Below are 24,964 nucleotides of genomic sequence, written 5' to 3' on the forward strand. Positions count from 1 at the left end.
GGGGGAGAGGCGGTTCCAGCCCCCAGAAGACACAGCTTGTACACAGCCATGCTATCTATGACGCTGCTTCCCAGCTATGTGCCGAGAAAAACGCAGCCTGGAAATTTTCCTCCCAGGCCCCATGCACACTTTGGCCAGCTCGCCTAAGACCCTTCGCAGGGCTGCTCCCTGCTTCCGCTCCGGGTGTGGCTGGTGTGTTTTTAACCTTGGCTCAAGGTGATGGCAAAAGCAGTTCCTCCATGGGCCTGAATCACCGGCAGGAACCTGCACTCAGAACGCAGACTCCTGCCTCTCTCATTTACGGGGGCAGCTTCCTGCATCCCAGGAGCTAGGAGGAGTCTCAGGGTGTCCGGTCATGGCAGCATGGGGGAGTGGCTGCTTCTCTGGGGCCATAGCCTGAGCCCACTTGGCTCATGCAACACCAGATCCAGGGGGCCTGACTGCTGGCAGGACTCTCACAGTACATGGGGACACACGACTGTCTGTGACCATCTCATTTTTTTTAAAGATTTATTTATTGGCCAGCTCCATGGCTCACTTGGCTAATTCTCCACCTGCGGCGCCGGCACCCCGGGTTCTAGTCCCGGTTGGGGCACCGGATTCTGTCCCGGTTCCCCCTCTTCCAGTGTAGCTCTCTGCTGTGGCCTAGGAAGGCAGTGGAGGATGGCCCAAGTGCTTGGGCCCTGCACCCACATGGGAGGCCAGGAGGAAGCACCTGGCTCCTGGCTTCGGATTGGTGCAGCGCGCCAGCAGTAGCAGCCATTTGGGAGGTGAACCAATGGCCTTTCTCTCAACCAACCTTTCTCTCTGTCTCTCTCTCTCTCTCACTGTCTAACTCTGCTTGTCAAAAAAAAAAAAAATTAAAGATTTATTTATTTGAAAGTCAGAGTTACAGCTGTGACCATCTCATTTTAATAATCAACTAGAATATTTTGTGAGATGGATGGGTGTCGCTCCCCCTCTTCGTGGAGGAATGACACAGGACCCTGCGCTGTTCTTTCGTCTGCTCGGCCCTCCCCGGGTTTGCTGCTGGTTCTTCCCGGGTTGGCTACCATCCCTTCCACCTCCGTGGAAGGGCAGTTCCCCCTGGCCACATTCCCCACTTCCGCAGGGGAGCGGCACACCGCCGGCCGGCTCTCTCGGGGGCTGCACAGGTGTTCCTCTTAGATGTTCCTGGTGCATGTTGTCTCTCTCCTCCTTTATAGTCCTCTTCCACCAATCCCAACTCTGCTACCCACACGCCGAGTACTCTGCTCTCCTCCAATCAGGAGCAGCTCCTGCAGCTTGTTGGTTGAACTGGAGGCAGCTGTGTAGAAGTTGCTACTCCCTTCTCAGCGCCATATTGTGGGAAAGCAGATGCATAGAATAAGTCTTAATTCCAGTAACAGTCTAGTCCGAGTTGCTCCCCACAGATGGGCTCTGTCCTGGCCTATGCATGCTGGATCAAGCCAAGAAGCCCACAGTAAACAATATCCCTCTTCCATTGAGCCACAGTGGGAGTCTAGATTCTCTTGCTGGGCACTGTTGAATCTCAAAGATCTTTGAACCAAAAGAAACTGAATCTTTTAGTTCTGTTTTCCATGAACGTTTTGAAACACGGCCATTGGTTTATTTTTCTGAGCATCTACTATGTGCCATGCCCTGCTCTAGGCAATAACAATACCCAGGGGGTGAGTAAGAGGAGAAAAAATGTTGCATGAGGAGCTCGCTTTTCCACGGGGGAAGATGGTTGCTAAACAGCAAGCGCGCAAAGGCACAGTGTGTTCGCGTCTCGGCTGTTTCCCGCTGCTACAACAGAAAACTCAATGTTTATGTTTGCGTCTCAGTGCTGGAAACTGATTATGGGGCTGCATCGGGCGGGGGTCTCACTTGCATCATAACACAGTGACAGAGAGAGAGAGAGCTAAATCAACCCCACAGTAACAGCCCTCATTCACGATGTAGGCAGTGTCCCTGTGACCTTTGGCCCACCTCCCAGTAACCTTGCACCGGCAATTAAATCCCAACAGGACGCAAACCACAGCAGTTGGGAGCATGGGTGAGGGATGGGGTGACCAGGGTGGGTGTCACGGAGATGATGTTTCAGCACTGACTTGAAGGAGGAAGCGAGGGGCTGCGGGACACCTGGGGTCAAGCAGAGGGAGCAGCGAGGGCTGTCTGACCTGATATGATTAGCAGGCAGGACAATCAGAGGAGGGCACAGAAAGCAGCCAGGCCGGCCCCGACAGCCCTTCCACACTTGATTTTGCTCTGAGAGCCCTGGGGAGCGCTGGGAGGGTTTTGAGCAGCAGAGGAGTAATCGGATCTGCCAACATGCTAGAGGGAAGGCTCTGCCCACCCCACCCTTGGCCTGAGCAGTTCTCAACCAATCTGGGCGCAGGCCCTGGCTTCCTGGAGCAGTAGAAAGCTCCTCTGCTTGGGAGAATTCAATCCTCAGACTTCCACAGTTCCTGCGCCAGGTGTGACAAGGTCACACGCAGGGCACTCAGAGTCCCTGAGGCATGGCTCACAGGCGTGCCCCCAAAGGCCGGCAGCAGGATAGAGCTCCATCCACCAAGGCCTGTGGGTCCCAGCAGGCCTACCTGTGCATTTCAGGGGCCCCTCAATGTTCTCTAGCACAAGCCCATGCGGCCCCCCAGAGCAATCCTCTGGAGACCTCTGCCAGCTCAGCTTTTAAACTCTCTCTCCAACTCATGGGGAGCCCCCCAACCCAGAGAAACTCACCATGTCCCAGAGATGCTAGAAGGCTCCTAGGATCCCACCCAGGATGCTGGATGACCTCCCAGCACCCTCATTTCCCCAGCTCCATCTCCTTGTGCCTTCCACTGGTACCCCAGGAAGGACACTCAGAGACTCCCATCAGCCACAGCGGTTATTTAAAGAACTCCTCTGTGTGTGTTGTGTGAGCAGGGGCACTGTGCTAGTGGTGACAGAGGGGCCTAGGAATTGGTTCTGTTCTTCCAAAAGATGGCAACCCATTGCAGAGGCCGCTGGCCAGACCTGGCTTCCCCAGGCCAGTGGCCAGCATGGGACACCTGCGTCCCTAGCACTGCTTGGCACAGCGAATGATGAAGGACCTAGGAGCTCAGAGTGGGTGTCACCCCATGGCAGAGTGGGCTGCAGGCTCCCTAAGAGGCAGGAGAGACTCTGGGCCTTGGGCTCTGGCTGAGCTGAGAGCTGGCAGGGGAGGGCACTCAAAGCCAGAGGCAGAGAGGTGAGTGGGAGGGGGGAGTTGCTCACAGAGGCTGCAGCAGGTGGAAGAACAGAGGAGACGCCCTTCACAGCAGTTTCTCCAACCCATCTCTCCTCTCCCCACACCCTGCCTGCCTCTTGGGGTCCGACTGTGAGCTATTCCTGAGGCCCCGGCCCCCTGCCTCTGGCCTCTCTTGGTCTTATCTGCCCAACACAGGTTGGTTTCCTGGAAAATAGGATCCGAAGACTTCTGAAGAATAACCTGCAGCTACTTATCCGGGGCTAATGCAATCTGCATCCTGCTTCAGGAGTATTCCAGAAGCCTCCTAAGGGCCGGGAAACTCCCTCTCCCCGGCCTTCCAGAAGCTGGGTGAATTCAGCACCCTCCTTAATTATCAAAGCCCCCGCCCCTGCATCTCCCCCCATGTCCGTGTCCCACCTGTAAAGGGAGGGGCCATCTCAGCAGCCAGAGCAGCCCTAGATGAGTCAGGGCTTCAGCCCACTGCCCAGGTCTCTCCAGAGGTGGCCAAGAGCACTCCTCCCAGCTCAGCGCACCGCAGGCTGCCAGGTGAGGGGCGGGGAGCAGTGCCCAGGGCAGGTGCACCTCTCAAGGGCAGGGTGGGGTTTTGGAGCCCCCAAGGTCTAGACACTGAGGCAGTGCGGTCAGCAGCTCCTGGATGCTAAGGCCGCCCACTAGCTCCCGGCTCCAGATGGCCCCAGGGCCACAAGGGCCTGCATGCAGCCTTGTTGACAGGGAAGGACCCCGTGGTCTGGCGGCCTCGCCCCACCCCTGCGCCCCTGGTCTGCCACTCAACTGCTGTTCAAAGAATGGACATAGGCTCCTCGGGTTAAGGCGTGGGAGTGGGGCATCAGAGTTTGCCCAGGCTTGAACTCCTCCGGGTTAAGAGGGGTCTCGGAGTTCGGCTCACTTTAGCCACGTGCGTATGAGGAAGTGTCGCGAAGGGCTGGGCCGGAGAGGGAGGGTGGTCGCCGGAGTTTCCGAGCGGGGCGGCTACTAGGGACCCTGGGCTACCGGATCGTGCCCCCGGAAGGTGGTTGAGCCGGATAAGCAGCGGCGGGCTGGCGGGCAGCCACCTCCCGGGCAGGTCCGGCCCTCATGGGTGGGTGGGGCACGCGGAGAGGAGGAGCCTGGAGCCCAGCCACCGCCTCCGCCGCGGACCTGCAGCCGCCGCCACCGCTGTTCCGAGCGGCGGGCCGCAGAGGTGAGTGCTCTTCCCTGGTCACCGTGCAGCTCTAGGCTGTGCCGGGACCCCAGCCCCGGAGCCCACCCGGCTGCACCCTGCGCCATCCGCGCGCGCGGAGCCCGGGCGCCGCCACGAGTTTGGACGCCTCCCCCGCCCCCCTGGGACCGCGCCACGTGCGCCCGGCGGCGGCAAAGCCGGGGCGCGGGTGTCTCAGCCCTTGCGCTTGCTCTTCCGGAGACGTTAGTCGTTTGCACTGGGCGGGGTCGGCAGGTCCGGGGAGGAACTAGTGGGGAGCGGGCGTGCCGAGGTGAGCGAGCTGAAGGCAGCGCCCTTCGTGGCGGTCCCTGCTGAGCCACAGGTCCCCGGTGCCCCGCTGCCCTGGCCCGCCCGTCCCCGGGGTCGGCAGCCCTGGGAGCGACCTTCATGGATCCTCCTGGCCAGGACTCCCAGCCACCGAGGGGCAGGGGCGGGGGCGGGGACGCCCAACCCGGGCTGCTCTGTGTTCCGCTGCCTTTGCCCGCAGAGCTCTTCCCGGCAAAGTTCCCCGTCTGGCTCATTTCCCCGAAATTTGGGGACGGACTGCCCGGGGAGGCGTGGCTGGTCACACTGGGCAGATGAAAGGGAAGGCGCACTCGCATGGGGGCCCAGGGCGACTGGAACCCTGGCAGGGGGCACGCCGAGGCCTCCCAGCATCCCGCCTCCGAGGTGGGTTCTGGAAATACCGCCCGGAGGCGTTTTTATCCATCCGAGTGTGGCCATGGTAAAATTAATAGCAAGCGTTTCTTGCACGATAAGGAGTGTGCTGGGCAGCCGGCTGAGGCTTGGTATACAACATCCCCGTTAAGGACAACAGGAAGGCGCCATTGCTGTCTTGTGTGGGCAGATAGGGAAACCGAGCCTCAGAAAGACTGCAAGGGTACGCCTTAGCAAGCTGCAGAGTTGGATTTGAACCCAGGTGTGTCTGGCTCAGCAGCTCTCTCCTGGGGAGAGAGACAGGTCTTGTCCTCAGAGAATCCAGGCAGCTTACGGAGTCCCAGCCTACCTGCTGGGAACCAGGTTGTCTACAGACCAAAGGGTCTCACCTGGGTGGGCCCCCTCAGTTATTTTCAAGGTCTGTTAAAACTACAGATGCCCATGTCCCAGTCAGCCAGGAGCACCCAGAGAGCCTACGCTGTGTCTTACTCACCTCTGACTCCGGCGCCCTGCAGAGGGGCCGGTAGGGAGCAGGTGCCTAAGTCTGATGAGTGAATGGGTGTAGTGGGGCAGGTGGTGACACTGGGAGGAAGGTGAGGGAAGGAGGTTTGCTCAAGGAGGCCGTGAACTAAGGGCAAGTGCCTAAGGCAGGCAACCTGGGAAGACAGGACAGAGTTGGCACGGAGTCATGCTGGCCTCGGGGCCTGTAGAGAGCTCAGGCAGGGCCACCTGTTCCCCTGCTAAGGTCCCCAGGACCTGGCCTGGTCGAGCTGGGACCACAGATGTGCACTCTCCAGGCTGGAGATGTCCAACATGTAGGTTCCTCTCCTGCTCGCGTTTCCTGTCCTGCTTGTTCCATGGCCTTCTCTCTCTCTCTCTGGGCTTATCAGAGATCAGAGTGCAGGGTGGGGCTTCAGGCAGTTAAAAAGGGAAAGTTCTGAGCTCAAGTCGGAAGCTGCCTGCCTGAGCGCTGGCTGGGTAGGGAGCAGGCAGCTGACTGTAGAGGAGAGAGCCTGGCTTTGGAGCCCCAGGGACCCACCATTCCCAGCTCTCTGAACGGCATTTCTTCATCTGCAAAACCTTGCCAAGGACTTGGAACATGATAGCTCTGTAAAACAGGGAGGATAATGGCCGCCTGGTGGGGGCAGGGGGTGCTAATTGTATAGCGTGCGGAGGTGCAGGGGCACAGTAAACATCAGAGCCCTTAGCTGGGACCCTTCCAGGCTCATTGCTCTTCCAGTCTGAACCCTTCAGTTCCCTAGAGAAGGCAACGGAGGCCCAGGAAGCAGTCTCCAGGGTCCCCTTGTCCGCCGCAGAGCTGGCCTCGGCGCCAAGTCCCAGGGTGCTCAGCTCAGTGTCTTGGTTGATGCTTCCCAGCCTGGAGAAAGAACTTTGTGCACCTGCTTCCTTCCCCGTGCAGCCTACAAATGAAAACCTCAGCGGGCTGGGGCGGCAGGTTAGGGCGGTGGAGGGAAGCAGGCCATTCAGGGACGTGGGGTTCCCTTGCCTTCCAGGTGAGGCTGCATCCACCCCTTCCTGCCCTCCCTAGCGAGCCTGGTCAGTTCTTCCTGGGCTGGGCAGGAAGTCGAGCATGCCATGAGATACTTTCCAGCATCTGGACCAGGATTGGACTTGGCCTCTTGATCTAGAAGAAGCAAGTTTGCCAGTTGAAGTAGTCATTAAATCCCCAAGGCCAAGTTGGCACTCTTGCTGCCTCCTGGGGGTGGGGGGAACGGAGGGCGGGGGCGGGGCAGAGGCAGCAGGTGCATCTTCTCCACGCCTACTCTGTTCTGCCAGCCCCTTCCTATTTGGGAGGGAGCACTTTAGGTGGTATCCAAACATTCAGCCACAGAAGCCTCACTTCCTCCCCCTGCCCTCTGCCTGCAGGCCCACCGGCCTGTCCAGCAAGCATGGCCCCTTGCAGTAAGAGGGGCCTCCTGGCAGAATGCGTGTCACACCCGTACCCTCTGAATATTTCTGAACACAAGTGAGGGAGCAGCATGGGTGAGACCCAGGAACCCCAGCTAAGGTGAGCCCCTATTGGAAAGTAGAAAAGTCTCCTCCCCCAACCACCCCCCAAGCTGGAGGCCGTGTCCATGGTGCCTGCTTTCAGGGCCGGAGGCAGGATAGCAAGTGAATGAATCAGAAGCTCCTGCTCCTCAGCCTAGAGGCAGCTTTCGCTCCTCTTCAGGTGTGGCCGGCTCACCGTGAACTCATCTCTGATTAGATCAGGGTTCAACACTCTGGCAGCGTAAGCTCCCTGTCGCTGGAGAATTACTTAGTTCGCAACACTTCCCAATCAGGCTGTCCTCGTGCGTCACCATGGTCACCTGCAGGCCAGGCAGCAGGTGGGCTCGGACTGCTCTGCAATCAGCCAGCGGCTTAGCCCTGTCTTTGTCTCCTGCTTAATGAGAGCCAGGTGGGATCTAAGCAAGCAGCCCCTTTTAAGCCTTCTTGAGTTATCAGATTTAGGACATGAAACTGGGGAGGAAAAGCCAACCCCAAGGTGATAAAACTGATCCTGGGCATAATTGGGCGTTGGGGGTAGGCCTACTAAGCTTCATGTGGTGGGTGGAGCCTCTCGGTTCACCTGCAGCCAGCAGGGCTCCCACAGCTGGCACGACGGGCGGGCGTAGGATAGGAGGCGTGGCCCTTCCCATTAACCGCGCTCACACAAAGCTTGGGGAGTGACTGCCAGGCCACGTGGGCTTGTTGTCATCATGTGTAGGCTCTCTGGGTGACCAGCCAAGTCTGCACGTGGTCAGCAGCACACTGGACGGAGTGGGAAAGGGGGTGGGGGACGTCACCCAGCAAATCAGCCCCAGCCTGAGTATGAGCAAGGCCCAGGGCAGCTGTGGGTGGTGAGACCAAGGCTTTCTGTGGCTGGCCCTTGGCAGTGGCTCCAGATTGGCCAGAATGAGGAGGTAGCTGCCTCTGGGAGGGAAGGGGTGAGCCCGCGCTGGGCCTGGCAGGCAGGGATTATGATGGGGGAGGGGGCCGGGAATGGGTGGGCTTCCATCTGGGAAAGACCTGTGCTGATGGTGTTCCTGGATCAGAAGGCTGGAGTTGGGGGACCCTGCAACACCCATCTGCTGTGAGTTCCTGCGCAGCTGCCTTTTGTCCTCCCGTGTGACCATATCTGCTGTGGCTATGCGTGGAATGCAGAAGGGAAAGGGGCTTTCCAGAATTAGGGGAGCTCCAGGTAAGACCCCCCCTTGGAAGCAGGTGCCACCGCCCACCGGGAGCCCTCCAGGACCTGTGGGGAGCTTGAGAGCTTCTGTCCATGGGACTGGTGGGTTTGCTTTCCTAAGGAAGCGTGGTTTCCCCCACTGGGAGCTTCTCCCAAGGGGTCTGGAACCCACCCAGGGGCACTTACAGGAACACAGAGTACCGAGTGCCTCCCCGCCCTGCCACCTGCTGAATCAGGGGTGCTAGGAAGCTGCCTTGTAAGCTTCCAGATGTCTCTGGTGGGTCCAAGTGTTTACCAGTGGTTGTCCACACTGCATGAGCCCCAGTGGCTCAATCAGTGTCCAGGGCCTCCTGGTGAGCAGAGCACGGTGCGAGGGCACCCAGGGCCCTGCCCATAGCTGACAGTGCCAAGTGACAGTGGAGCAGCCACAGCAGCAGAGGGAGTGCGGTTCGGGGGCCCCGTGTGGGGAGTGGCCCTCAGCAGAGCAGGGCAGGTGCAAACAAGGACGATTCCCAGTAACATGGGCTTGAAGGAGGGTCACACTCATCCGAGCGGAGCAGAAAAGCAGCCTGCTCACTGTCCTGCTGCTGGTACAAGGCTGGACCTGAATTCACACCCGGTCTGTCTAGGGACATGCACCAGCGACACACAGGGAGAGGTGGTTGGGGACAGAGGAGGTGCCCTAAGCACCAGGAGCTTAGGCTGCGTCCTCCAGGACGCAGGGATTTGGATGGGCCGGGACCTAAGGTAGAAGCGGTGGCATTGCCCAGGTGGAGAGGGCCAGGGGCTGGGGAAGGCAGGCTCTGCATCCTGGCCGCCCGTGCTGGGCTCCAGGAAGAGTTGAGGACCCGCACCCACCCACAGGAGGCGTCGCTTGAGTAGGAGAGACAGACCATAGGGGCCACAGCCATCAGAGACCCACGTGCCCCCTGCCGGGGTTGTTGGTCATAGCAGAGTGAGACTGCCCACAGCCTGGTGGGACGCGGCCGGCCAGCCGGTGCCTGGGACTGCGCGGAGCCACCCTGCTTTTTCCGCAGGCAGACGGAAGCAACGCAGCCCTGGCGTGATTTCCCTGACAAAAGAGCCTGCAAGCCTCCCAACCCCTTTTGGCCTGCAGGGTGGACTGGAAGGCCGGTGCCATCCACGCCCTGCCCTTGTGGTGGTGTAGTCTTGTATTTGTGGCTCTTCCTGTCTGCCTGTCTGTCTTCCTCCTCACCATGAGCACTGTGTAGCAAGTACAGAGGACAGAGAAGCCCTGCTCAGCCCCCAAAGCTGGCAGAATCCTCACTAAGGCCAGCAGCAACAGGCCATGGTGCATACAATACATCGCCCCTGCAGGAATTGATAGATTACCACTTTCTGCAGCATTATGTTGGGTTTTGTATCCTAAAGAATCAACACCTCTCTCTTCTCTCTTTCTCTCTCTCTCTCTGCCTCCGCCCCCTTCCTCCCCCACTCCTGTGTCTGTGTGTGGCGGGGTGTGTCTGCCTGTGAGGGATGACATTGACTCGCTCGATGCATCCCGGGCACTGCTGTCCGTCCCCCTCGGTTCCTGTGGCAGAAGGATTTGAGTCTGAGCCACTAATTAGCACCAGTGAGGTTTCCTCCCCAAACAGGAAGTCTCAGGGCAGAGCCCGTCTCTCTCTCTCAGTGCTCTCTCTGACCAAGCATCAGTCACCACTCCCGGTCCCGTCCCTGTGGCCGGGAGCTGGAGCGCAGGCTGCTTGGCGGGGGTGCATGTGTGGTGTAGCCCGGCTCTCCACACACCTGGGAAACCTCAGGTCAGAACCCAAGTCAGGCTGGACCGGGTTGGAGCCCCTCGTGTCGGCCTGATGTCGCAGCTGCCTGTTGTTGGTAAGTCTGCCTGGGTCCAGGTCCCAGGGGGGTGTGGGGAGTGTCGGACTGCCACCACCCACTGGCCTTCCAGGCTGTGCCCTTGTGTCTCCAGGGAGGAGGGAAGAACTCAACACCTCCCAGAGAACTTGTCTGCCTGGAAAGGGATGTCGTCTCATGAGGCTCTTGCTAAAAGAAAGCCAGAAATTGTATCATCTCTCCATGTCCCTGGCCCCTTTTGGAAGAAAGAGAGTCTTGGCTGTTAGGAGCCTTTGCAAAGAAAGGAGTTTGAGGATTTATCACAGCCGGTGCCTTTGGTTAGTGAGAGCCACTAGCCTTCTGCATTCTGGTGTGTGTGTGTTTTTTTTTTTTTCAAAGATGTTAATGTTTGCGATGCATTTCTGTAGACTGCAAGTCCATGGGGGATTATAAATTTTACTTATTGGTAATCATTTCTGCATGGGTTTATCACGGAACTGCTGCTGCAAGTAATTGAACCGGATTTTTCTAGAATGATTTGAAAATCTCAGTGTTTGTAAAGAGCTCTATAAATTATTCATTCACTTTTAGTTTGCAAAGTGGTGTGGTGATAAACTTCTGTCTTCCCTGAGACCCAGCTTGCATGGCCGTGCGTGTGCGCGCACGCGTGCACCTGGGCCGCCTTCTCTTTTACAGCAACTTCTTGGCCTTCCCTTTACAAATATAACGATTTTTAAAAATCATGTCTAGATAACAATTCCAGGTGGTGTCAGCAGAAAATGTAAAATGTTTGAGTCCATCAGAAAGGGAAAATGGCCAGAGAAAACACAGATGCACCTCTTGGGATGCATGACTGGCACCGGCTTTCAAACCCTCTGTCGTCTATCCCCTTGAGTCAGCTGTAGAAGCCCAGGTGCTGGGGAGGGAGAGGGACCCAGGGCCAGGTGGAGCCTCCCAGACCCCTAAACCTGAGAGGACCCAGGAGGAGCAAGGCCTGGGGACTGAGCTGCCGGCGTAGGGTATCTGGGCTGGAAGACACCACAGTTTTGCAGAAACAGCCTGGGAATGGGAGACTGGAGGATGTGAGTTCACGCGGCCCCAAGAGTAGAGGGAACGTAGAGAGGAAGTGAGCAGATGCCTGAGTCTGGTGCTGACTGGGTGACAGCCTGTTACTCATGCCCATGGCCACCACACGCCCTCACCCCTCCCGCGGCCACGGGAATGCAGGCACAGGATGGGACTGAGGCACAGTAGACCCAAGCTCTGTGGCTTAGAGGAGGTTGCCCCAGCTGTCTGGCCCTCAGTCTGCTCACCTGCCAAGTGGGAGTAATGACAGCCTTCTGCAGGTCACGCTGCAGGTGCGCCAGCCTCGTGCGTGGCAACTTCTCTGCATTTATGCACCAGGGCCAGGCCTCTGCTGGGTGCTGAGTGGCATCTGCCCAGCCACCCCCTGTGTTCAAGATTTCTACATGGGGTGGTCGGGCTGTGGGGCTGCGAGCGCAGGAGAGCCCCGCCCCTTTCTCCTCCCTGCAGACTGTCCCCGATTTCCAATGGATTCACTGACTTCACCTTGCGCATGCAGTGGGAAGTGTACTTGGGATTTTGGATTTTGATCTTCTCCTGGGCTGGAGATAGGCAGTCCAGTGCTCTCTGATAGTGCCAGGGAGCAAGCAGCAGTCCCAAGGGTGAGACAGCTGAGGCTCTGCAGCGCCCTGGGTTGCTGAGCCAGAGTGTGGAGCAGCAGAGGGATATGCAATGTGTTTTCCACTTTGTGGGACATGTAGTTCAGCTCCATGAAGTAGCAAAGACTTGATGGAAGCTGTGATTCATCGTCTCTGACTGAGGCATGTCAGGGAAGCCATGTCGTTCTTCCCAGAGGTGTTAGCTGTAGGGTTAGCATGTGTGGGGGTTATAGGGGTGGGGGGTAGGGCTAAGCCCTGGCCATCCACTGCCATGGGCTGGCTCCATCCTGTTTCCTGTGCTGCAGAGGAGCCAAGGAATGGGAGGATTGCCCATGAACTCTGCCTTCCAGAGGAGCTGAGCCTTCCTGTTGGACCTTGACACTTGTTCCTTGGAGAGAACGGACTTTGCAGGCAAAAGGATTAAATCTGTGACCTGAGCAGGAAAAAAAACAAAAGCCCAAGATCTGGGTAGGGAGTGGCCGGGGACAAGGCGGTAGACCAGGCAGGAGGGAAGTCTGCCCGGGAGGAGACTGCACATCTGCCAGTCACCCCAAGGAGACTGGGCGGACCCCCCAGAAAGCCTGCTGCGCCCTGGCTCAGATGCCCACAGCCCTGGAGCCCCCATGGCCGGCTGCACCCCGACGTGCTGCCTATCCGGTGTTTGGTTTTCTACTTTGACCAGAGCTCCTGTTTGTGTTTTTATATCTTTCTTCAGAGTTTGAACTCATCCAGGCCCGAGCTATCTGTTAAGTTTTGTCAAATAGCAAAACGCTTGGCCAGGACCACCGGCATCATCGGGTAGCTGCAGGGCTAGGCACTCGTGATGTGATTACTTCACTGCCCCTGGGTGTAGGGGCACCCCAGCTGCAGCATTGCTTGTCCTCAGGCATAGGATCTGGCAATCCCATCATTCAAGCCACAAAAGCAAACTGAACACCTGCCAGGTGCCAGGCCCCAGGCTGGGTGGTGGGGTAACAGGCAAGTGAGCCAGCGTCCAGCTCTTGGAAGAGTCGCAGGTGGCCCGTGGTGGGTGGCTGGGAAGAGGCTGTGTGCCCCTCCCCACACAGGGGGAGTGGGAGCGGACTTTAGAGTCCTCTGGAGACCACAGCAAGAGACTGCCAAGGGTCAGGCCAGGGCCCCCCAGGAGCTTCCTGGAAAAGCCTGGGCAAACCAGGGGGAAGTGAGCCCGAGCATCCGCGGATGGGAGGCAAGCCGAGCTCTTTGGCAGAATCCCTGGAGCCGCCTCTGTGGGTCTTGGCTGCTTCTCCCCTGGGAGCAGGGCTGAGGCCCAGCCCTGATTCAGCAAACCCTGCACCATGGTGAGGGGAGGAGTGGGGCAGCCACAAGCCCGCGAGACCCACCGGCCCCAGGCGTTGCAGCTCTGGTCTCCCTGGAAAGCAAGAAAACACCCAACCCCAGACGCTGAGGCTGCAGAAGCAGCTGCTGCCGCTGCCTGATGGCCTCCAGCCCGGCGGGATTGAGCAGCCCGGCCCGTAAGGAGCTGGCTGCCCTTGTGCCCCTGGCCTCCCTGGGCAGAGCTGAGCTAAGCCGGTCCACTCCCACTCCCACAGCCACCGGCCATGCCCCTCATGCCAGCACTTCGCTCCTCGCTGCACTGTGTAGCTGACCTGAAGCTGTCTGCTGGCCACTTGCATGGCCCCAGAACCCTGCTTCGTGCTGGGTGCTTGGGAGGGTTCTCAGGGAATGACACAAGACGGGGACCTTTTGGAAGAGACCTGGCAGCACTGACTGTTGAGTAAAACTGAGCTGCCTGTGCACTGCACAATTCCAGAGGTTGCCCTCTAGGTGGATCACAATGAATGTGGCTCCCCCTGGGGATGTGAGCTGTGGAGACCCTGGAGTTGGAGCATCCCCAGCCCCTGCATTAAGCCCCTGGCCCTCTCCCCTCCCCCCCCTTCCCCTTCTCAGCCAGCTCTGACTACCATTCTGCCCGTGGGTGGTGATGAGCTATTCCAAAGGGGCAGGTTGTCAAATCGCGGTAGGGAAATAGTTGGGAATGGAGACCGCCATCGGGAAACTGAGTCAGCCAGGAGACTCGATCCCCTGGGAACAATCCTCCCAGTGGGGGTGAGTGGGTGTGGGAGGGGTCTTCATGCCCCCCCCCCAGCACTGCTCTAGTCCCCCAGCCCAAAGTCGCGTGTGTCAGAGGTACTGTGACTCTCACTGCCTTCTCATTGGAAAGACCCCGCTCTGGGCCACCGAGGGCTGTGCAGGGATCGGGCACACAAGTGCACCTGACCCTGAAGGCCCAAAGCAGAGAGACGATGCCAGAGTGGGTGTATTCAGGGAGGGCCTCTCGGAGGAGGCAGGTGGGAAGCTGGGCTGACTCTAAGGCCCTGGGCAGAAAAGTGGGACCCGGGCCAGCTCCTGCATGCAGATGGCTTGACACCGCAAGTGTCATTCTTTATTGAGCACCTGCTATTGTGGTTTACAAGCTGTGGCCCTGAGACCAGCAGCATCAGGAAGAAATTCCAGGTGTGGAGCCGAGCAGCAGGCTTTTCAGCCCTCCAGGCCACGCCGACGCTGCTCCCGTTCTGTCTGATGGGTGCCCAGCATTGCGCTCCCATGGGGAGGTGGGGCCTGGGAAGGAGACACGGGGGTACAGAGACTGCTGTCCATGGCATGGGAATGCAGGGGTCCCTCGGTGCCCTGCCCCTGCCTCTCCTGCCCACTCCCCGGGTGCCACACAGCAGCGTCTCCTTCCCCCAAGCCATCTTGGGGGCCGCGTGGCCACAGCCCATTATCTCAGAGCCCGAGTTTTAGAACATTTCTAAGTAAGGTTTTTCAGTCGGCAGAGAACACGCTATTGATTTAGGCGCATCTATTTCTGTTTCATGCAGACAAAAGGTTTTAGAGGGAGAAAAAAAATCTTCGAAAGGAAGGAACAAAATGAAAAATGAGTGAATTTAAGAGGCCTGGAGAGAGGCACTTTACTTATCTCCCAGAATGCCTTCTACACCTCCTGAAAGTCGGTGACGTCACCTGCCTGCGCAGGCGAGGAACCGACTCAGAGAGGTACAGTGCCTGGCCCAGGCCGCCTGGCCAGCCAGCGCTCAGGCCAGGGTGGGAGTCCAGCTGCCTCCAAGCTGTGCCCTTGCTGGCTGACCGAGGAGTTTACCGAAGGCCCTGGCTCGTGCATCGATCCATGTTCTGAAGGCTGCACTGAGGGCAACAGCCTGGCCCAGAGCCAGGATTAATCTGATCCTCTGCCTAATTAGGGGCAGGAGAAGCCTGGAAGCCGGAGGGGAATGCATCTGGCCTTATCTGCCACCTTGCCTGCGTGCAGCGTGTGCTGGCTGCCCGCTACACTGATAGAGTGACCTCTGGATGTTGCAGGGGGCAGGAGCTGACAGTGGGCTGGCCTAGGGCCTCAGGCCACAGCACCCAGCCTGTGCACAGCGCCCATGAGGTCCCACACAGCTGTCTGTTTTCGTGGTGTAATACAGAGGGGTAGCTGTGTGAGCCAGTGCCGCAGCGCCCTCTGTGGCCAAGGGGACCACTTACCCCAAGCTATCATCTCCTGCACAATAGCAGGTGCTAGTAGTGCTGATGACCAAATCCTCGCCTCTCTGGAGGTCACCTGGCTTAGAAGCCCTGAGCTTGTAGAAGCCAACAGGTGCAGGAGCTGCAGGACCAACTTGTGGCGCAGAATCCACGTGTAGAGTTCATAGAATGTTCTCCAGCCCTCGGCCCAAACCTGCTTGCTCTTAGTTTACACACACACTAATAACAGGCTGTGGTGTTTCCATTTCTTTTTATAACAGTTTTTAAAAATAGCAGCTGGACCTCCAGGACCTGTGAGAGACACCATACAATTCACCCATGTAAAGTGCACGTTAGTGGGTTTTGGTATACTCAGAGTTGTGCAACCATCACGATGTTTTGTGTTTTTTTTTTTAAGATTTGTTTATTTTTTTGAAGGTAAAGTTACAGAAAGAGAGAAGGAGAGAGAAAGGGCACTTCCATCCGTTGGTTCACTCCCCAAATGGCTGTAGCACCTGGGGCTGAGGCTGGGCCAGTCTGAAGCCAGGAATCAGGAGCTTCTTCCAGGTCTCCCACATGGGTGCAGGGGCACAAGGACTTGGTCCATCTCTTGCTGCTTTCTCTGAGCGCATTAAGCAGGGAGATGGACAGGAAGTGGAGCTGCCGGGATTTGAACCGGCCTTCTGCTAGGGGATGGCCGTCAGCATCACAAGCTGTGGCTTAACCCTCTGCACCACGACACTGGCTGTGTCTTTTTATTATTGTCATCACTCTTATTATGGCCGTTCTAGTGGATGTGACTTGGTACCTCGTTTCTCTGAGGACAGATGAGGTTGAGTATATTGACTGTCTTTGTATCTTCTTTGGAGGAATGTCTATGCAAATCTTTTGCCCATTTTCACGTAGGTTGTCTTTTTAATATTGAGTGGCAAGAGCTCTTTATATAACATAGAAATAAGCCCCTTATCAGACTTGCAAGCTACATTTCCCCTTCTGCAGCTGTGTTTTCACCTTCTTGAGGGTGTGCTCGCTACGTTTCTTACCTGCAGCAAATTAGCAGGGGCCATGAAGGGGCAGACAGACAGACAGACTGACAACTTTGAGGAAGCCCTGGCAGGGAGGGAGGAGGAGGCAGAGACCTCTAAAGAAGGGAAGCTGACACTGCTTGGGGGGACCCTGGGCTTCGGCGGGGCATGGTGGGGTAGACCCTGGGCTTCGGAGCTGGCCCAGCTTGTCTGCGTGTCGGCTGTCTGACCCCTCCGCATCTGGCGGGTTGTGCGCTGCCCATGAAATAGTCCATGTCGTGACTGCGCACAGGGCAGGCCGGCCAGCCCCGCAGCCAGGTGTGGCTCCCAGCCACAAACACGGCCTTGGTTTTGGTCCCGCTGGGAAGTGGGAGGGGACGATAAGCTTGGGCACACCCCAGCCCCATGCCCTTTTGTCCGCAGTTGCTGGGAGGTGTGCAGGGACTGCATATGTGGCTGCCATCTGATCCCTCCCTGCCCCTCACCCACTCTATAGATAGAAGCCCCAGGGAGGCAGGGCCTGCCACCGGCTCAGGCAGGGTTGGACACGTCCTCACCCTCAGGCCACAGGGACAGGCAATGGGGGCTGCTCAGGACTAGCACGCCCTGGGCTGCTGGCCCTCAGACACTGCGACTTGAAGGACAGTGTGCACACACAGGCTCCCACATGTGCACACCTGCCTGGCAAGCTGACTCCAGGCTCTGGCGCACACTGTCCCTTCTGTTCTGCCAGTGCCCCTCATGGAGGGACAGTTAGTGTCTGCATGTTAAAGATGAGGCCGCTGTGCAGCAGAGAAGCTAAGCAACCTGCCTAAAGGCACCTGGCAGGCGAGGGTTGGCCGTGACCGTGAGCTGCCCCCAGCAACCCAGCCCAGAGCCACGCCTGTAACCACATGCATCCCCACCTCAACTCTGCAGTTGCCTTTGGGGGAGGGGATCCCTGAGCCACGTGGTTAGGGGCTCAGTGGGTGACTCCAGTGTCTCAGGGATGGTTAGGGGCAGGGCTGCAGGTCAGCCCCAGTTCCCCAGTCCCTGCCCATGGCTTCCCACTGCCCCAAAGGAAGCCCAGTCCGAGTCAAGTTCTACACGGCAACATTAGGGCCACCCCCCAACAGTCCCTTCCCACCTGGGACACTGAGTCTGGGGTCCAGTGTGGACGAGGCTCAAAGTCCGGACCTCTCGGCCTTTCTTCATTTTGGTTGTTTTCCCTTTGGTTTTGAGGCAGTCAACCCTTTGGACTTCTCCAGGCATCGTGAGCGGTTACCTCTGCCATGAAGTCTCCCTGGGCTTCCCCTTGGGAGTGGCAGCTGCCCCCTGGACAAGAGCCCTGGCCACACCTGTGCCATTCTTGGGCTCTGTCCATCCCCAGCGGCCCTGTGTCCTGTCGTTGGTGGAGAGCTCTGATCCGAGCCCCTCCCCCATGTTCAGCGTCAAGTGACGGGGAGATGGGAGGGAGCACAGATGGAGGACGTGTCTTGGGCAGAGCCTACTCGGGATGGTCCAGCTTGCTAGTAAATGTGGGAGAACCCATGTGGAGGCCTCAGAGTGCCTCCTCTCCCTCCCTATCTGGGCAGAGCTGTCCTGGCCCAGCCCCTGCTCTTGCAGACATTACGGGAAGTGAACCAGTAGGTAGATCTCTTTCTCTCTCTGTCTCTGTCATCCTGCCTTCCAAATAATTAATCATTTTTTTTTTTTTTTGACAGGCAGAGTGGACAGTGAGAGAGAGAGACAGAGAGAAAGGTCTTCCTTTGCCATTGGTTCACCCTCCAATGGCCCCCGCGGCCAGCGCGCTGCGGCCGGCGCACCACGCTGATCTGATGGCAGGAGCCAGGTGCTTATCCTGGTCTCCCATGGGGTGCAGGACCCAAGTACTTGGGCCATCCTCCACTGCACTCCCAGGCCATAGCAGAGAGCTGGCCTGGAAGAGGGGCAACCGGGACAGAATCCGGCGCCCCGACCAGAACTAGAACCCCGTGTGCCAGCGCCGCAAGGCGGAAGATTAGCCTAGTGAGCCGCGGCACCGGCCTCCAAATAATTAATCTTAAAAAAGAAAAGATGCATGGAAGTAGTATGCATGCTTCTATATTAGCACATTAAGTAACAAAACTCAGGGACATGGACATGGACAATGCCTACCGTGGTTTCACAATAGTGCTGAGTTTTAAAAGTATTTGGAGACTCCTTATGATTAAATGATGCTCCGATACCGGTCACGTGACGTAGTATTGGTGACGCACTCACAGGCACTGTGGATGCTCCTGTGGGTTGTTGTTTGCCTGCATGCTTGCCTGGAGCTGCACATTTCGGCTAGAAGTTGGTGGCGATGCAAATGCAATCTTTCCCATCCAAGTGTGCCCAGGTCCAGGGTTTCCTCCACGTCCATTCACATCACAGGCTCCACCAAAGAGATCCTGGGGGCACCAGCCTGTCTTGGGGCCCCCTTCACGGCCCTGTCTCATCCTCCATCTGAGACACAGCATGAGAGGTCGTGTTCCAGAATGCGAGGTGAAAGCCAGCACAGGAACCATGTTTCTTTTTCCTGTCATCCAGACAACCCCCAGCGATGGGCAGGTCAGAGTGCTTGGTCACTCCTGGCTAATGGCCCCCTGCTTTTAAAAAGAAGTGTGGCACTGCCTAGCACTGGGCACGGCATTCCATACCCTTCTTCTCCAGAACCCTCACTGCTGCCAGTCTGTCCCCAGGAGATTTGTTCAGCAGGAGGGACGGGGTGAGGGGCCCAGGGGTCCTTTCCCCTCCTCTTCCTGAGTCTGTGCCCTCAGATCGTCCCCCTGGTGCTGGTGCAGGGTAGCTCTCAGTTCCTGCTGGGTGAACCTTTGGCCACTGTGCCATTGCACTGGGCAGAAGGAAGGAGGGGAAGGAGGGCTGGCCCAGGAACCCTTCACCGACCAGGTGCCCGCCTTCTCTTGCAGCCGCTGCAATGCCAGGAGAGATGGACAAGCCACTGATCAGCCGCTGCCTGGTGGACAGCGATGGCAGCCTTGCCGAGGCCCCCAGCGAGGCCCCCAGAGTGGGCATCCTGGGCAGTGGGGACTTTGCCCGCTCGCTGGCCACACGCCTGGTGTGCTCCGGCTTCAGCGTGGTCGTAGGAAGCCGCAACCCCAAGCGGTCAGCCGGGCTGTTCCCCAATGCGGTGCAGGTAACTTTTCAGGAGGAGGCTGTGAGCTCCCCAGATGTCATCTTCGTGGCTGTGTACCGGGAGCACTACTCCTCGCTGTGTGGTCTTAGCGACCAGCTGACCGGCAAGATCCTGGTGGACGTGAGCAACCCCACGGAACAGGAGCACCTTCGGTACCACGAGTCCAATGCTGAGTACCTGGCCTCCCTCTTCCCCACCTGCACCGTGGTCAAGGCCTTCAACGTCATCTCTGCCTGGACCCTACAGTCTGGCCCGAGGGATGGAAACAGGCAGGTAGGTTCTGGGGCAATAACAGATGTCCTAATAATAAATATAAATGGCACATTTTCATTGAGGACCATTAGTACACCTCGCTTTCTACAGTAGCATCTCCATGTCTCCATCACTGTACAGTTCCATTTTACAGAGCAGGAAACTGAGGCTGAGACCTGTTAATGATCTGACCTTCTCAGAATCCCACAGCTGGTGCACTGGGACTTGAACCCAGTTCCTGTGGCTCTGAAACCCATGTTCTTTCAGCTGTGGCAGCTGGGTTTCCTAGGGGACAAGAAGGAAAACATTGATGGCTTCTTACTGTCTGGGATTGAAATTGGACTCAGAAAGTAGTTATCTTTTTTTAAAAGATTGATTTATTTGGCCAGCGCCGCGGCTCACTAGGCTAATCCTCTGCTTTGCGGTGCCAGCATACCGGGTTCTAGTCCCGGTCGGGGCACCAGATTCTGTCCCAGTTGCCCCTCTTCCAGGCCAGCTCTCTGCTGTGGCCAGGGAGTGCAGTGGAGGATGGCCCAAGTGCTTGGGCCCTGCACCCCATGGGAGACCAGGAGAAGCACCTGGCTCCTGCCATCGGATCAGCGTGGTGTGCCGGCTGCGGTGGCCATTGGAGGGTGAACCAACAGCAAAGGAAGACCTTTCTCTCTGTCTCTCTCTCCCACTGTCCACTCTGCCTGTCAAAAAAAAAAAAAGAAAGATTGATTTATTTATTTGAAAGTCAGAGTTACACAGAGAGAGAAGGAGAGGCAGAGAGAGAGAGGGAGAGGTCTTCCATCCACTGGTTCACTCCCCAGATGGCCACAACAGCCAGAGATGCACCAATTCAAAGCCAAGGAGCCAGGAGCTTCTTCTGGGTCTCCCATGTGGGTGCAGGGAGACCCAAGCACTTGGGCCATCTTCTACTGCTTTCCCAGGGAGTTGGATCGGAAGTGGAACAGCTGGGACTCGAACTGGTACCCATATAGGATGCCGGCACTACAGGCGACAGCTTTACCTGCTATGCTACAGCACCAGCCCTGGAAGTGGTTATTTTTTGTTTTTATTTTTTTCTTAATATCTATTTATTTGAAAGGCAGAGGGAGAAGGAGAGAGAGAGAGAGAGAGAGAGAGAGAGAGAGAGAGAGAGAGATCTTCCATCCACTGATTCACTCCCCAGTAGCTATAACAACCAGGGCTGGGCCAGGCCAAAGCCAGGACCCCGGAACTCCATATGTCTTCTATATGGGTTTTAATTCCAAAAGGCCACTTGCATTTTCCTGGAGGAAGAATGCCAGACTTGGCTTGTGTGTAAGAAATTCAACCAGTAAAGTTTGTCCCTGGTGCCAGGCTGGGGGAGAATGGGAGAGTGCAGAGGTGCCCAGTAGCTCCTTGCTGCAAGGCCTTAGATGCAGGCTGCATCATGGGATTCATGTGTCCACCAGGAGCAGTGGGCAGGTGTTGAGTGCATGGCCTGGAGGAACTGGAGCAGGCAGGTGGCTGGCTGGAGAAGGCTTTGAGGTGGAGCCTCCTCATGCCAGGCTCTTTCCAGGCAGAGAGAACAACCTGCAGAAGTGAGAAACAAAGCTCCCGGACCTCAGTTTCCTCATCTGAAAAATGGGTGCAATTGTACCTACCTGCAGGCTTGCAGCAAGGCTGAGGCATCCTATGGGTAAAGCCTGGCACACAGTAGGTGTTCAGTCAGTGTTCGGAGACCAGGCGGACCCTAGCCGTGTCAGCAAGGACTATGGAGTACTGGGAGATTGTGGGGACCCCAGTGTGCCTGCATGGAGGGTTCATGGGGAGCAGTGGCTTTCCCAGGATGCTTTGGGGAAGACCTTGTGTGTTGGCTGATGGCCCTGTAACATCAAGGGATGTCATGGGAGGGGATATTTGCACTGAGGGATGGAGCTACAGCCACAGCTGCACATGCTGAGCCACACACAGAACCCTGTTGCTAAGCAACTCCCAGGGCATGTGTTTCGTTCCCAGGGTCCCTGGGTGGCTGCTTTGATGGGCATTTTGCTGAGGTTGGTGAACTGAGCAAGAGACCCTGTTAATGGCTTCTCTCCTTGAGTAGTGGGCTTTGCTGAGAGCGCTGGGCCAGAGCCTGGAAGACCACAGCGGGGTGAGCCAATACCCCAGCTCACTTGGAAAGGTCCCTGCCCCTTTGGGGCCTCTATTCCTTCAGTTGCTCAGTGAGGACTTTGGCTCAGGTGCCCGCCGAGCCCTGCCCTCGAGTGACGCCCCCCATCTCACCTCCTCCCAGGTGCCTGTCTGTGGCAACCAGCCGGAAGCCAAGCGTGTGGTCTCAGAGATGGCGCATGCCATGGGCTTCATGCCAATGGACATGGGCTCCCTGGCATCAGCCCGGGAGGTGGAGGCCTTGCCCCTGCGCCTCCTCCCGGGCTGGAAGGTGCCCACCCTCCTGGCCCTGGGGCTCTTCGTCTGCTTCTATGCCTACAACTTCGTCCGAGACGTGCTGGAGCCCTACGTGCAAGAGGGCAAGAACAGGTTCTACAAGCTGCCCGTGTCCGTGGTCAACACCACACTGCCATGCGTGGCCTACGTGCTGCTGTCGCTGGTGTACCTGCCCGGCGTGCTGGCGGCTGCCCTGCAGCTACAGCGGGGCACCAAGTACCGCCGCTTCCCCGACTGGCTGGACCACTGGCTGCAGCACCGCAAGCAGATCGGGCTGCTCAGCTTCTTCTGCGCCGCCCTGCACGCGCTCTACAGCTTCTGCCTCCCCCTGCGCCGCTCACACCGCTACGAACTGGTCAACCTGGCCTTAAAGCAGGTACACACCCCACGCCCTCCTCCCACCCTTGTTCAGAGCCACTGTCCAGGTACCAGGTGGGTCAGCACGCACAGGTCAGCACTGTGTCGGACGTGGAGCATGGATTCTGTCCGGATCGGGCGTTGTCTACCTCCATCTTTTGGTTTGAGAGGCAGAGGGACAAACAGAGATGGGGAGCTCCTGTCTGTTGGATTCCTCCCCAAATGCCCTAATGGCTAGGGCTGGACCTGAGCTGTAGTCTGAAGGGGAGGCCTTGCTGAGTAGGGAATGGGTGAGCAGGAGCCAAGCAGGTGGGGGCGGGGCCAGGGGAGCGTGGCCTGCAGAGTCCAGGCCTCTGGTGGGAGCTGGCACGTTGCAAAACAGCCAGCAAGCTCAGCGGTTGAAACCACGCTTGGGGGCCTTGAAGGCCAAGGAAGGGAGATTGAGAGGCAGCGAAGGGCTTTGAGTGGAGGCGTGTTGGAGCACCTGCTGTTTTCACCAGCTGAGGTCAGGCAACAGGATCACGGGCCAAACCTGGGAGACCACAAGGAGGCTGTGCCTGAACCCACACGTGAGGCAGTAGAGGCTGAGAGCAGGTTGTGAGAGCAGAGGAACAGGAAGCTACTGACAGCATATTTTTTTTTAAGATTTATTTATTTATTTGAGAGACAGAGTTATAGAGAGAGGGAGAGACAGAGAGACCTTCCATCTGCTGATTCGCCACCCCCCTAATGGCCGCAATGGCCAGAGGCAGGCTGACCCAAAGCCAGGAGCCAGGAGCTTCTTCCGTCTCTCCCATGCAGGGGCAGGAGTCCAAGCACTTGAGCCATCTTCCACTGCCTTCCCAGGTGCATTAGCAGGGAGGTGGATCGGCAGTGGAGCAGCCAAGACTCGAACCGGCGCCCATATGGGATGTCGGCACTGCAGACAGAGGCTTAGCCTGCTGAGCCACAGCTCCAGCCCCACTTGATGGCATATTTTGAAGCTAGAGTACCTTGACTCACTGATAGCAAGGACAGGGTGCTCAAGAATGACTGTGGGTTTGTGGTCGGAGCACCTGGGAGGGCAGAGGGCCCATCAGCTATGGGGAGGGGGGCAGGCTGCAGGATCAAATGATTTGGGTTTGGGGTTTTTATTTATATATTCATTCATTTCTCAAAATCCCATATGGTGCTCTTGAGCCAGCAGGATTCCCAGGAGGTGGAGGGCTGTGGGGCCACACCAGGCTGGGAACGTGGGTGGCATGACGTGGCCCCTGCACCCATGGTGACAGACCAGCCCTAGTGCTCGCTCCCGGCTCACAAGCCCAGGTCTGCAGCAGCACTGCCCTTCGTTAAATAACAAGACCCCAACCTTGGACTTCCATGTCCACGGTCAGTGCACGGGTCCTGCCCGGTCCAGGGCTCAAGTCACATGGCAGGTGTCCAGTGGGATGCTTGCACGCACCCCACACCCAGTCCCAGCCAGGGGCGTCCCTGGAGCTCCTCCCATTCCTGCCCACACATTCCCCGCAGCCGTCCCCTCGGAGGGCCAGGCACTGGGGCTCCGCTAGCGAGGCTTGGAAACCGCAGCCCCCCCCCCCAATGGGTTCCTGCTCCCCTGCCGGCAGCTTCTCAGCTGCCCTCAGCCCTCCCCACCCACGGACACCTGGCGTCACGGCTTCTGTGGGCTCAGACTTTCCCAGCAGAAGGGAAGAACCACAGACTTCGGGCACAGAAGCAAGTTGCCTTCTGGAACTGAGCAGAAACTACAGTCACGCACCCTTAGAAAGAGCTTGCTGTGTTCCAGGTGCCACTCTAAGCGCTTTGTGTGCCCACCCTGAATTCCCTTCGCTCTTATCTCATCCCATGCGTATAGGCACAGAGAGGTTGAGTGACATGACCAAAGTCACACAGCCAGGAAGTGTCAGAGCTGGGATTCAGATCCAGCTATTCCCACACCATATCCATGGCTCTCTCCAGGGAAGGTAAATCCAAAAAATTAACAGTGGGGTAAATACACTCGTTCCCTGAGCACCTGCTCTCCCAGGTCCCCTGGCCACGGAAAGGAGTAAGAAAGATGCAGCCGGTCTTGGCTCCTGCCGCAGCTGGAACAGTGCGGCGGGGGGGCTGCTGTCCTGCAGCCTCACTGCGGAGCACAGAGACCCCGACCTTGGGCAGGTCCCCAGGGCCCTGTGTGCACAGCAAGGTCTCTCCTGGTGCTGGTGTCTTTGCTGCTTGGAGGATATTTTCTCATTCACTTTTATAAAGAGCAGACGGCTCAGCCAGAGGCTCCGTGGGGCTCCTCAGGAGCCGACGGTACAAGGACTGTGCCCAGGAGGGAGTGGATCTGAGTGGGGGCGCCCAGCCCTGTGTGTGGGAGCCCGTCTCTGAGCTGGCAGTTGTGGGGAAGCCGGCAGTACCCCCACCCCCCCAAATCCTGCCCCTGCCTCCCTCACAACCCAGTGCCTTTCTCTAATTTCTCTGCCTGGCCAAACCTCTCT

General features: G+C 57.8%; 1 protein-coding gene across 7 annotated transcripts in view; it reads left to right on the plus strand.

Moving 5' to 3' along the window:
- Positions 1–24,964, plus strand: part of STEAP3 (STEAP3 metalloreductase) — a 44,355-nt gene that overhangs the window by 1,803 nt on the left and 17,588 nt on the right. For 2 of the 7 annotated variants that reach the window (XM_008258479.5, XM_089329328.1), the window contains exons 1-3: positions 4,265–4,415; positions 19,234–19,733; positions 21,976–22,503. In XM_008258479.5, the coding sequence (XP_008256701.4) occupies positions 4,310–4,415; positions 19,234–19,733; positions 21,976–22,503 (1,134 nt within the window). In that variant the 5' untranslated portion in view covers positions 4,265–4,309. Of the gene's footprint in view, positions 1–3,644; positions 3,761–4,264; positions 4,416–6,908; positions 7,120–9,935; positions 10,135–19,233; positions 19,734–21,975; positions 22,504–24,964 lie in introns of those variants that run through there. The other 5 variants (XM_089329330.1, XM_089329327.1, XM_002712380.6 and 2 more) reach the window with 5 other exon arrangements.

Source organism: Oryctolagus cuniculus, chromosome 3 (genome assembly GCF_051225735.1).
Source record: "Oryctolagus cuniculus isolate XC-2025 breed Fujian yellow rabbit chromosome 3, ASM5122573v1, whole genome shotgun sequence".
In the NCBI taxonomy this organism is placed as follows: domain Eukaryota; kingdom Metazoa; phylum Chordata; class Mammalia; order Lagomorpha; family Leporidae; genus Oryctolagus; species Oryctolagus cuniculus.